The sequence below is a fragment of the Apostichopus japonicus genome, chromosome 9, assembly GCF_037975245.1.
Source record: "Apostichopus japonicus isolate 1M-3 chromosome 9, ASM3797524v1, whole genome shotgun sequence".
NCBI classification, from domain to species: Eukaryota; Metazoa; Echinodermata; class Holothuroidea; order Aspidochirotida; family Stichopodidae; genus Apostichopus; species Apostichopus japonicus.
In genome coordinates, this window is record NC_092569.1 from 19,378,808 (window position 1) to 19,393,625 (window position 14,818).

Genomic DNA, 14,818 nt, shown 5'->3' on the forward strand with positions numbered 1-14,818 from the left:
ACCTGCTCCCTATTGACGCTGAAGGTAGGCACAAGACAACATAAAACATTACCCCCCCCCCCCTTCTCACACACAAACACCTCCAATTGCGCCAATGATTTTCATGTGGTCGGCCTACATTTTTATTACAGAGTCATTATGTAATATCTGAAATGCTGAAACAGTTTTACATGCGCATGCCGAATGCCAAATTAGTAGTTGGCCTACGTTTATATCACGAAATACGAACTCAACATCCTCGGAGGAACTAAATGCGAGATATTGCAAGAAATCGTGTCAAGGAGAGGTGACGATAAATATTCATATAGAGATCCATTTCACCCAATATCACTATTCCACACTCCATAAATGTAAGCTTCCTTTTATTTATTAACCACACATATTCGACAGGTGTGTATGTATCCAGACATATTACAATGATACATGAAAACCAAATCTGTTATAATGTTATCCCTCAATAAAGAGTAATCATTTTAACTAAGATTGGTAAACTAAGATTTAACGTGAAATTTGAGGACGCCTAACTTTGTCAACCCATATAAACATTGTAACTCTTGAAGTTACGAATATTGACGTATTAATTGTTATAAGTAGATAGATAGTTTAAACCAGTGTGTAAATCAACAAGGGTTGGTAAGAATAATGATAAAGTTACAGCACTGACTTGATCACTATGCAGCGTTAAAGAAGACACCGACTAAACCATCATTATCTATCATATTATTCTCGTTTGGGAGAGGTTTCCCCAGCCACAAGGCTGGCATATTTATGTCATCTAACTATGGCATCTTTGAGCATCAATTACTAGTGGCTTTTTCCTTGTTTATTACAATATATATTTTCTGTAATGGAAATGGTGTTTTCAAATGCTGAATCTAAAATATTGAACATATTATGGTGACCATATGGTAACCTCCATCGAATTGCATCACTATTATGGTGTTTTACGTTAATGAGTACGAGTTAAACGTTTTATGTTTGATCTATCAAAGACTTTTACAGAATTCCCACAAATGATATTATTATTATTATTTTGTATTTTAACTTTTGCCCTGACGAAGGTACTACAAAACATGCCCACCCCCAATAAGTTTTAAATTCATCGGTTTCAGGTTAAGGAGAAGCAGACTACGTGGTACACAGGCACATAAAATCTCGCTCACGCATCACCATGGCACATCACCTTTCGACCTCTATCCCCAAAATGGTAAATCCACTTCATTTGATTTTGTCACACTAAGAAGTCCCTCCTCTAATGCCCACCCGTTTCAGTTACAAATTCTGCTACAACTTTTATTAAGGCACCCTTCAAAATCCCATTTTCCGACAAAATGGGACAAAAGATAGTATACCCTCCTGAACTCCCTCTTTCCCCTCCCCTCGTGCCCCTTTCCTTCTTCCTCCTCTACTTTCCCTCTTCTCCTCCCCATCTTGTAGCCCCCCTCTTCTCCCTGTCCCTTCCCTTCCTGTAACCTTAACAAGTCGCTGCAGAAACAGAAACTGTCCATATAGTCAACCAGGTAAATATTGAATGGATGTCACAAAACGTGCTGCAGGCTGCGACAATAACGTATCGCTGAATGATTGCTGCACAGCGCCCCTATTTCATCAGCCAACCCCGACATACAAATTGTATTGAACATGTTACGAAACAGCTCTGATGCGATAGTACAGTTACATACGTGTCATTTAGCCTTTGTACAGCTGCATAGGTTATAGAGCTTTGTTAACCATAGTACCCTTCACAAACAGTAAAGATATGACAGAAACCGTTATCAGTAATTGATAGTAAGAGTTCAATTGGCATCGAAATGGCCGCTCCAGCCAAACCATGGGAGAAAAATTGTGTCAGAACAACAGAGAGTGTTGTCAACAAGCTGGAAGCAGCATGTAAGTGCCTCACCTCGAATTCTTAGGTCTACGCTAGCCTAACAACAACTTAGGCAGGCACAAAGCCCAATGCCCAGTGCCTAATGGCCAATTTCTTTGCTTATATCGTATTCAAAACAAGATCCTTTGCTATCGATATTTGGCAATGGGAATGTACATAACGAAATAAGGAACCAGATAAAAGCTTGTATTCGGGTAAACAATTTGAAGATTCAAGACCGTCTCCTTTCATAACTGCTGTAAACAGAATCTTTCTGTTATCATACATTTATGAATTCATATATTGGTATTGTTACGATCAACTCGATCAAGGCCAGAATACACCTCCCCTTGGGTTCACAACTCAAATGACTAAATAGCACACTGTAAAATGTAACTTTAAATATAACAATAAGTATTTATTTAATTGTGTGTTCAAGGTAATTAAAATCAAACAAAGATCATTTATCAATATCTAAGCAGTTTACACTTAAACAGATTTAACAAGTTATACTATAATTTACTCACGACCTGGTGTGTGCCGCGACGCGAGCGCAGTGACAAAAAGTCCTGGCGAATATTCCAGCGAAACTTGTAGACGGACGAATGTCCAATATTGAAGAAATCCAGCTCCCAACTTGATGACTTCCACTTCCGAGGTCGACTACTAATGAATGTCCAAGTTGTGCTTGCAGCTTGTTTATCCTTGGATTCCTGTCCTTGGGTAACTCAGAGGCCACAATAATTAGTGCTGACTGGCACAGAACCGAAGACGGCTACACAACGATGGGCGACTTCGAAGCCGGTAAACTTGTAGCAAATCCACTAATAAAAAGACAGCTATAACTTTACTGTCAAACTAAGTGAGTATTTACTCACACTGGAATTGTAGGATTCACTTGAGCGAGAAGTTATTAAACTCCTGGAGCAAAGATGGTTAACAAACTTTGATCTCAAATTATCAGGTGCTTATATAGCATTTTCACAAGTCCAGAAAGATCTTGAAATGTCCATCCATTCTAGAAGCATCTTACAGTAGCTCCAGCTCAGTTCAACCAACCCAAAAGGTCACTTCACCTTTCCAGGAAATCCTCACCTAGTGTTCTAAAAATAGCACAGGGGATGTCCCCTTGGCGGCACTCCAATGTTCTAGCTTGTTCCAATGTGTACTATTGAGATGTTCTACATTGTTCTCAAATGTTCTAACTCTTCTAGAAGCTTCTCAACTTTTCCAAATATTCTGCACACACCAGATATGCACACACACCAGGCAGTTCTATACTATGATTCTTAGATTAATTTATAATATTCTATGATATTGATTTATAATACAACTAATTGTTGCAAAAATCATACAAATTATTGAGATTACTTAGGGGCCTGTAACAGTATATCTATACATTTAGTTACAATAAGATTTGTGACGGTTTACCACATAACCATTCACTCCAGGCAGCGATGGAAACTGTTACTGTAACATACAGCGTGGCTGTTTCTTCAAAAGTATAACAATTTGACTGTACATCTTCAAATCATTAGAATTGTGTACTTTTATATTGATGATATTCAACTGTTCAACATTCGACAATAATTGCATCATTTTATTTTGTAATTCAACGGTCGTGTGAAACCATCCCTGTATGCGATAGGGCGAACACTGTTGGCCGTACTCGTTGTGCAACAAACCAAAATAGTTTTTCATAGGGTTAAATTTCACATGTCACAGTAGTTTTGCCTCCCCCCCGCCCACCGGCAAGATTGTCCTCCATTAATATCTGCCATTTTGGTTTGCTACTGCTCCCCCGTCCGTCCGCTCCCCCGTACGCCCGCTCCTCGTCCACATTTGGGATATACCATTCAGCACTACGAAGCAGGTCAATCGTCTTTCCCGGTAAAATTACACCAAATATTACATTTTTGATTCATTCATTCCGATTAAAAATCTGAACCTATATGATTAATGATATACAATGATAAATTTAGGCAATTATTCGACATTCTGTAAGTTAACATTGTTTTTTTTTGTCTATACGTTTTAAGAAAAGTCAACCTGGCTACGAAAAACCAAACAACGAACAGAACCAACTGGTCCGCTTTAAACCTCAGTCACATTACACCGAGACTGTGAGGTGTGCATTGCGATTCCTCTAGAGGGGCAAATACTGTAGCACATGCTCTAACACAAACTGCTGAGACGACCTTTGTTGTGTAATAAACAATACATGTTGCTGTTGCCAGTCCCGAGTAGATATTGAATAAACCAGCTAGTATGTTGTCACGAGGCAAAAAATAGCTAAAATGACCTAATGTAGTGCTTGTTTTAGCATTTTATCAGTTACCATCATTGCTTGGTTGTGTCATTGTGAAAGCATAGTTTTAAGTACAGAGGATGTCAAAATAAGTAAGATTGGAGGTGATATAAATCATTTTAGAAATTATTTGGTTAAATGTTGATATTACTCCATGTGAGATGCCTCTGTTGACATACAAATAGATGGCAGTATTTACATTTACAGTACTATCAGAATACAGGTTCATTCGTTTCGTTCCTGTTAATGGTGATTATAATCAAAGACATTATAGAGACCTCAGCTATCATGTGTGGTTGGCAGGATCTGTCAGTTGAAAACTTCAATCCATGTTTTTGGGGGTCTTGAAAGTGACTAGTTTTATGTGTAAGTCAATGGAACGATTAATTGTGGTACGACATCTATACCGTGGTTCGACTGCACACTGTCTGTCGGTCTACTACGTATCTATATAAACCGTTTATAGTGTAATTGTTTGCGGACCTTCCTATAGCTAGCTATTAATCACTAAGTCACTGAGTCACTTATAAGTCACTGGTTTATGGAGGTAGTAAACAAGAACTGATGCGACTATCGTTTCAGCAGACGTATAAGATATGATTTGTAATCATTGTAGTGCACGCATGTACTATCAACATCTGAGATATATCAAACAACCCGGACGTCTTTTCGGTAAAAGATACTACACGAAATTATTTTTTGTTGAGTATTTCAGTAATGATATATAACATGAAGCAAAACATGATTAAAATACATTACACATAATCTGAAACAATAATTGTTTGGGAAACAAGTTGATGCTATATACTTGAAATTATCAGGCACAAGATACGGTTAGCTCACGTTTAAAGAATGCTTGTGCCTTGGTTAGTTATTCACGATGTAACTTCAATCGAAAGTCTGAGACATATAAAACAACACATTCGTAATTTACGGTAAAAAGTAAACACATGTTACACTTCGTGTTGAGTCTTAAAGTTATGAAATATAACCTGAAGATATATGATAGAAAAATGTTCATTCTATTATCTTGACTTTTATTAGACAGTAGATATACGGTTTGTTGTTGTTGTGGTAAAGAATGGATCAGCCATGATTTCTTCTTTTCGATTTTAAGTCATTAACACATGGTTCATTTTTGGTATATATACCCCCCTGTAAGTTTTGCAAAGCCCTGATGTGAAATTTTGATCATTATTGTAAATCGTTGCTTAATGATTTTCAGTATTTATGTTGCATACCCTTTCTGCAGTTACTAAATGTAGCACAGTATCTCACTTGCCCTTTACCTTTTAGAGTATACAGACAAGTCTACTTTTGATATACTCTTTGAATTCAGTAAAATTTAAATGAATTATATATAATAATGTTTTAACTATTACCATATATGGATCCCATTCTCCAGGGACGTATTATGCTGGACTTTAAAGGTGAAGGAGGGGGGGGGGGGCAAAATTCCGACTGATTTATAAATCTGAACTTTTATGGAAAGGCCAAAGGCGAACAAATAATTTCATAAAGGAAGAGGACTGCCCTGGGTTCATTGAAACTGACTCCTACGTAGAGGTGGGGGGGGGGGGGGGTCTGGAGGTCCTCCCCACTTTCTGTTTTTAAGTATAGACGTCAAAAGGCACATTTCAACCTGACATAAAAGCGTTTCATCTAATACATCGTAACGTTTACTCACGAAAAAGATATTTGAATAGGAACATGTCGACAAATAAGTTCAGTTTCATCTTTCAAAAATTACCTGGGAATATTTTCACTTTCTAACTTCGACAAACAGTTCAATCTGATGTGCAATTGGCAGAAAACGTGACACATGTACAGAAACATCAAGAAGCATCATAATAATTATTATTATGATTGTAGTTATTAGTTATAAAATCCAGGTAAATTAGAAGTAGCACTATAAACGAAAGGTTGTGCTGATAAAAAGTAACAATGAACTCAAATGACCCCCCTCCCAACTGATTGAGGTAGTCACCTGAATCTAGGGGAGGGTGAGGGGCATGTAGTGGTGTTTTGCTCCTCCAAACCCTAGAAGAATTAAAAAAAAGGTTCATTCTGAGGCATAACTACATTTATATAGGTCTATATAATGTAGGTCTATGACGAAGCTCTAAAAGGAACATTTTGCTAATAAAATGTAATGATTTACAATTTATTTTCTAACTGATTTAGGAAGGGGCCTCAACCGTCACCAGACGTACCAATGTGTTTGTGATGGAGGGAGTAACTGCAGGTCACTGAAACTGTTTTATATCAATTTACGGGATATGGGGTCATAGAACCCAGATTTATTTTAAATTTAGATGTGAAATTGTCTGAGGCATATACCATAAATGTGGTCCAAATAGGTAGCCCATAACGCATTTTTATTGATACTCTGTATGAGATTGTTATAAAATTAGAAAAAAAAAACATTCTTCCCCGGCTGACGATCTGAGGTGGTCCCCAGCTCAATTTTTCACACCATTGCCCTCCATTGCCCCTGTATTGGTGGTGAAACTCCCCCTGCATTTGAGAGAAGCTTAGGATTTATACTCCAGAGAAGACTTTATAATATCGAAGACACCACCTTCAGCTCCTCCCATCAGACATACAAACTGGGCTCATGTGAAACACCGAAGGAGAGACGTTTAAATAGAAGTGAAGTGCACAAGTGGGTGAGGGAGTGAAACATAGTTCAATCGGAGATTTCTAGATTCAGTGTGCACAGAATTTGACCACCCGTGTCCCCCTCCCTATTTCAACACCCGAGCCGAAAAGGTGTGAGCTTATATTTGTTCTTAACATATTAGCATATTATGCATTTATATGCCAGGGTGTTATAACACACTAACACGTGTTATGTTTTGGGAGCATGCGGGAGCTAGATAGGTTAAAGATACAATACAGTAAATCGTAGTGGTATTAAATATATATATTTTTTAATTTTTTTAAAAAAATTTTTATATTTTTATATAATATAAAATATTTTTATATATATTTTATTTTTATTTTTATATAATATAAAATATTTTTATATTTTATATTTTTTATATTTTTATCTATTTTTTTAACACAGGCCGCAATAAAATGTGCCTCTAGCATAACACGTGTTATCATGTTATAACACAGATGCATATAAATGCGCAATATATTCAAGTCGAAAACGCTATTATAAGCAACTGTACAATTCGGTTCGGGTGATTTCAACCCCCCACACAATCCATGTCGTCTTAATACATGTCAATGGGTCCTCACGACAAGATATTTGAATAGGAACATGCTGACAAAAATAATCGTTCAGTCTGAGATTACTAAAAAAGAATCCGACCAACCGTCCGTCTGCTGCCCCCCACCCCTCACCCCCGCATATCAACCCTCACATAAAACCATTTCATCGTAACGGAACAGCTCAATATGACGTGCAATTAATAGAAAGCGTGACGCATGTACAGACACATCAAGAAGCATCATAATAATAACTATTATATTTGTAGTTATTCGTCATAAGATCCGGGTAATATTTTCCTCGTGTTTATACAATATATTGGAACAAACCATTATACTGTAGCTTTCAGAAACCATCTTTAATTACATGCAAATGACCCTAAAGGAAGGTCACAAGATGAAAAATTCCATTCTTGCCGGTGACAAATGCTCCTCCGTACTTTTATTTATTCCCGCTTTGCCAAAGTGTGCTTTACATCGATTTAGTTTGATTCAGTGTTTCATAGAGAATCAGCCAGAAAATATTATTTCATAATGTGGATCCCAAGAAAGCTACGATTTCTTGTACAAATTTGTTCTTTGTCCTGTCAAGAAATATAATCTGTTTCCACGGAGAGGTGAGTACATTTTTTCCATTCTAATATTTCAGACTTTGTGGAATTTAATTTACCATAAAACTGTGATTATTATATAACTAATTTAACGGTAATTTTACCTATTTCAATAAATAAAATGTTAAATACCATTTTAAATATCCCAATTTATAAAATAGTACAAACATTTCCATCGGTTAGGTAGATTTTAAATCCCGTTAGTTTTTCTGTCTTTAGATGGATTTTAACTTAAACAAATTTCAATAACTATTCTCAACAGGCTTGCTAAAAAAACTCAAAAGCAAACAAAAAACAAATGGGTTCTTAAATGTTAAACCACAGCTGTGTGTGTAGTTTTTATTAGTTGTTATCCCAAATAAAGGTCGTACATTTCAAAACAGAAATCATTTTTATTTGATTTCCAGATATGAAAGCTATATGTATGAAAAATACGTGATATTTAAAGTGATGTGAAAAGTGTAAAGTATTTTGTAATGACAGTTTTGCATATAGTTGTCATCTCTCAGTGTAGGCCATGCACGAGAAATCAATATTAATTTCATTTTGAATGAAATTCCATAAGTTAAACCTAGTCGTGACAAATACATGGCATTTAAATTTCGTCCTCTTTGAATATACATTTGTAGGAACTTTTGCTCAGAAAACTTTCCTGATTATTCTAAACAAAAGTTTGTATAATAAAGAGACTGTAAAATTTCACTCGCGTCACAGGCCGTCATTTAAAACAATGTATAGACAGTATTATATAATGTATTTGTCTCAATAGGTTTGTGTGTTTCTATATTGTTGTCATCTCCCAATAAAGGTCCACCTTGTTCAAAAGGGATTTAATTTTTTAGATCTATTTCAATTGATTTCCAGAAGTCAAATCTAAGTACAACAAAAAACATGGTATATAAACCTCGCTCTCGTTGGACAAGCAGTTGTACAATCTATCTCTCATTAAACAGCAAACTCAGTGCTGTTTGATATTCTCGAAAAATGAATTTCTATTCTTTCAAATTAACCGACTGTTCACTTGTCTTTATAAAGCTACATCATATATCTTTAGTTTCATTAGAGTTCTCTAAAATACCAATTAAAGTATATTATTTAGCTTGATTGTGAGATATTGAAGTCAATTCTTTCAATTATTTATCAAATGTGATTGCGATTGATCAAACAAAGACATCTGTCTAAAGCCTGCTGCTATTTTACATTAAGAGTAAATAACATCCCATCTCGTCCATTCTGAGAACTTTAAGTGCCTGTCATGTTACTATTGTTTCTAACCACACCAAACTCAGACGAAACTTGATTGAGTGAATCAAGTTCAAACGACTGTGACTGCAGTATTATCGTAGTTTATAATAAAAAAAAAATGTATTCAAAATGTTGCATTACTTTAAAATTGAGGGCATACATTTTTTGAACCAGTTAGGATCAACTTTACAAAATTTCAAATTAAATGTCCCTGAACTATGTTGTATATATATTCAATATATATTCTAGACTACTATTAAAATGTCTAGGAATGACCCCAAAAAATGAAGAAGAAGATGGAGTCGAGAGGAATGTATAATGATCAAATTCTGAAAGTGTATGTAAATTAAAACAGTCATGACTATATTTCTCAAACAGATCAATCTAGAATACAATTATTTTATAAAAATTAAATCAAATCAAACAAATTCAATACTTTTATTTTTAAGATCTAAATTTGTTCAAATTTAGGTTTGGGTCAACTTTATTTAAACATTTACTTTGTTAATAGTTTTCGTTGAGTGCACAGTTTGTCTACTCAATAATTTTACTTGCATTTTCGTCACTTGAAATTCCTCATACAATTCCGTCAAACATCTGCAGCTTTAAGAATAACTTACATTGTCAATTCATTCTTCATTGTCACGATAAAGTAATCTACAAAATATTGAAAGATAAATGTTCCCCCTCCCCCATAAAAAAGAGAAGAAAAATAAGAAAGAGAGGCGGTAGCCTAAAAGCGATATCGTAGATTTTTAGTACGGTAACAAGATCGCTGATTCAATCTGTTGTAGACGCTATTTTCACATTGGTAAGAGTATCTTTATCTACAGACGCTCTTTACCTTATTTCTAAATCCAACCGAACAAGAAACAAACGCTTAAAGATGCTATGTAGCTATAAATTATAAGGTTAAGAACTATATATTATTTAGATAGTTGTCAATGAACTAACAGCGTTAAAAGAGTTTCTGTGTTAAGACTGTTAGAGTGTATCTTACGATAATTGATGCTTAATTCTCCCATCAAAGCAGTAGACCTCGGCTTAATTCATTGCTTCAAAACACAAACTTGAAGAGAAATCTGTCTAGCGGTTGCGTTTGCATTTGGTTAATGTATAAGGTTAACGGTTCTTTATAATCGGCAAATTTAAAAAGACAACGTAGAAACACTGTAATTCATATCTAGGTCTAATTTTAACGGTTCGAGATAATGAGTACAAGAGTTTATTTGTGTGTTGTAACGGCGTTCTTTAGATTGAAAAGTAAACTTCATTGCATTAAAGTAACGTTTCCAATGGGTGATCAAAGGAAACGCAAGTCTTAGTTGAAAGCGAATCCGCACTCTTAATTTGTCATTATTGAAATTTGGATAATTCTCTACAGTTATTAATCCTTGAGAGCAATATAAGCACTTAATGAAAGCTGTTAAACACTGATCAGTAAAAAAAAAATTATATGTCTGAAGAACTGAAACTATGGTATATTGATAACAAAAATTCTCGTTATTTTTGTGTACTTAGTTCAATGAAATACTTAAAGCGAATCTTAAACTATTCACTGTAAAATGTATCAATTTTTTTCAAGAATAATGATAAAAAAAACTCTCTCTGACTCGCCTTCAACATTTTTCGGAATATACAAAAATCAACACAAACCATTCATTGTACTATTTTCTGAAAAAGTTAACAGAATTTCTGTTTACTTGGCTTCATGATCCCAATGCATTTCAACATGCAACATTTTATGAATTTTAGAACATTTATGACTGAACTCGATTCCAACTCCTAATACACTAGCTTTACCTCAATCCTCGCTGTTATTACTCAAGTAAAGTATAGGGAAGTATTCGCCATTTGCAGGAAATGGGCACAGCCGACTCAATCTCGTACATATGCCTTCATAGTTCACGACTGAACATAAACTGTAAATAAGTTAACGACAAATTGAAAATGTAGGGGAAAATATGTTAACTATATTTATTGCTGATAACATATGTATGATGCTTTTGATTTTCTTTTACTCAGAGTAATCAACAACTCTTCGTAGGAGCGACTGAAAAAGTTCACAGTGAGTGTTTATTCATTTTCTATTAATTAACGTTTTTCTTATTTTTCAATCTCCTGTTATCGTACAATTTCTCATTGATTGATATTTTCATTCCTCATAATCCATGCCAAACATTTGTCACGGCAACATCCGTTAATATTATTATGATCACTAACTCTCGTGTAATATTAGAAGAGAAATATTTCTTCTACTTATTACTTCCTTCAGTCACAAGCAAGTATCACATTTCGGCATAAGAAATAACGATAGTTTTTTTTACAAATCTTCGACACTATATATCTGAACTTTGTACACATATTGCATGATAAAGCCTTTAATTATTTGTCAACATATTATACGGTTTACGTTGTGAATTAGTAAAGGATGTGTTAAATATTTGTCGATGAATGCGCCCATTTTTATAGCAGTTTTTTATCACTTTATTTAAAAACTATTTAAAAGGTTATTTACATTTGATTGCTAAACTTGCAGATTATCTAAGCAACCTTGCGAAATTATCATTCAAGTTTTTTTTAATCGGGTATATAAATTTGTGTACCAAATATTAAGCTTTCACATTTCTGTCATATATGTTCCAAGATTATATTCTGTACAAAAGTAAGAAACCTGAAGTAAACTTTTCTTGGAAAGGAAGTGATGTCTGAATTGAGTTTAAATTTCAAAAGCAAATTAGTAATATATTATGTTGTTATGTTTTTCAGGATATCCTTTCATTTTGTTATTGTTTTTTTTTTATAGTTTATCCGATACTAAAAACTTTGATTTTCATAACTTTCACTAAGCTTGAATTTTACGATTAGTCCAAATTTGACCATTTATTATTGGTATAACGTTACTGCAACTATTTAGAGAAGTGTCTTTGTGACGAAATTTTCAGTAATTTGTGTTTCATTCATAACATATCACTGAATATTCAAGATTAGAGAAGGCATACCAGGCTATCTTTACTTATATCAATTGTATTATTATTATTTTGGCATTTCTAGCATTATGTCGAGATGAAACATTTGATTGTTTAATTAAACTCCTTTTTGTTTTCATAATCTGGCTGATTCACGGATAAACTTCTATCTTTATATGATAACCTAATAATACATCTTGAAGACAACTGAGTTCTCATGATATCAGAATCACCACTTGTTCTCCTTTGACAGACTATTTTTTCCTTTATCAACGTCCTGAATACCCAAGAGATTGTCACGAAGTGTTGCATCGTTGTTCATCTACAAGTTCCAGTGGTGTTTATCTCATTAAACCAGACGGCTATGCCGAACCTTTCGAAGTCTACTGTGATAACACCGTAGATGATGGCGGATGGACGGTACGTAGTTCAAAATGTATTATGAATGTTGATGCCAAACATCAGTCGGATATTCAGCTAATTTCACCTAAATGAGCAAAGTTGTGTATTATTAGCTCTCATGTTCTCCTAATCCTTTAAATAATTTTATCATCATGTTTACTTTTTTATACTTTCTTCATAAAACTCATGTTAAGTTGATTACAATATACATTTCCTACTGAAATACAAAAAAAAATGTACAATTTACCATGCTAGAACTCGTTTTATTTGTCATCCTTTCCATAATGTATCATAATTTGTATATGAAATACTTCTTCGCTCCGGTTGTCAGCTTTTTAAGATCTTCAAATGGGATTGCTTCTGCAGTGGTTCACAATCAGCCTTGAATTTAAACTTTATGTCACAAAATAAAGGAAAAAGGGAAAAAAGTTAATGAATGGTAAGCTTTATTAATAATTCTAATTTAACTTAGTATCTCCTATGAATTATGTTAAAATTATTTGTTGTTTCATGCAGATCATACAACGTCGGTTTGATGGATCGATACGTTTTAATCGCAGCTGGGAAGATTATCAGCTAGGATTTGGTTTTCTTTCGAGTGAATTATGGATTGGTAATAAGAGGCTTTCATACTTAACCAATCAAAAGAGATATCAACTCCGTATTGACTTGACGACAACAGATGGTTCGTCTTTTTATGTGACGTATGACACATTCCGAATAAGCGATGACTTCAGCAACTACAAGCTCGTCAAAGCAGATATAACCAGTGGAACAGTAGGTAAATATATAGAAAACCTTTCAGATACGTGTATTAATGTCTCAAATAAGTCTTATCTGGTCGATAGAAGATTCGATATATATGAAGAAATAAGGATGCAGGATTTCGAAGGATATCACGAATTTCAAGCTAACTAAAATTGTCACGATTAAGGAGTGTGATGATACCTTTATCAATATTGAAGCTTATAAGTTTTTTGTTTTGTTTACTTCCCTTCACCTTAATTCCTGTTTCTACTACACTGTTTTTGTTGTGAATTATGTGAAGAAAAAAATTAACACAATGAACTAAATTGAACTTACTAATTAACTCCCATAGTTACACCCTTCTGTATATACAACCTATGTCTACAGCTATATAATCTCCTAAGCTTAATCTTCATCTAATCTATTCATTCTATTTTTGCTCTATTCATTGTGTTTTGTCTAATTTAGCCAACTGCCTGTCCAACTGACTTGTTGAAAGTTAGTTTGAATTTTCAAATTAAAAAATTGTCTTCGTTTCAGCTTGTCTCTGACGAAGATCTAGCTATGGTTGATAAGCCAGGCCCTCTAACCTATTCAGTTTACGAAATATTTTCGCAACAACTAGAACGATCTTGAAATGTCACAGTTCCTTCTTGCGTGTTAATACTTTTATACAAAATGGTGAGGTTGTGGAGTATAAAAACTCAGACTCGGAACATATTCCGTAATTTACAGAAATTGTCAACCAAACACCAAACCACTGCTTGAAGTTCTAACCCTCTATTTAACAAAATTCGTTATTTTTCGTTAAAAAGTTCATAATATGAATAGCTAATTTTTAAGTATTTTTTTCTTATTCTGTTAGGCTATGCAAATAACTACATCGAGTGGTGTCCAACAAATAAAATCTACAATGAGTGCCAACTTTGCGAGGCTACCTGTGCAGATCCTGATAGTTGTGTCAATACCTCCTGCAAAGGATCTCATTCGTGTGTCTGTTCTGAAGGATTTTTGATGAACGGTGATAACTGCATTAGAATAGAGGACTGCGGATGTTACATCGAAAGTGAAACAGATGGAGAGAAAGGTGTATTGTTAATAGTAAGTATTTCATTTCAGATTGTGATATCTATTACCAACAGTGTAACAATTTCAACTTTGGATATACACACTTTTGCCAGTAAAGTTAGGAAAACTGATATATCTTGTGCGTGTTTGCAGTATTTCATATTATCACTACTTGAAGAAACCTTTTCAAATCCCTCAAGTTACTTATGATACGTGTAACGATTTTCTACTCTCCAGGAAGGAGGAATTTACGTCTCTCCAAACTGTGACAAGAAATGTTCTTGTACGAATAATCATCTTTCGTGTGACGATAGTTATCAATGCGATTCTAACGCAGATTGTGAAGAAAGGAACGGTCTGTTACAATGTTACTGAGACG

General features: G+C 34.4%; 1 protein-coding gene across 1 annotated transcript; it reads left to right on the top strand.

The window, feature by feature from the left end:
• Positions 1-11,311: 11,311 nt before the first annotated feature.
• On the top strand, positions 11,312-14,814 carry LOC139973928 (microfibril-associated glycoprotein 4-like; the record flags this gene model as incomplete). The annotated part of the gene is made up of 5 exons (XM_071980818.1): positions 11,312-11,321; positions 12,476-12,642; positions 13,141-13,405; positions 14,237-14,472; positions 14,677-14,814. Coding segments are annotated over 5 exons (816 nt in total), but the record flags the coding sequence as incomplete, so codon positions are not given.
• Between the last annotated feature and the right edge of the window lie 4 nt (positions 14,815-14,818).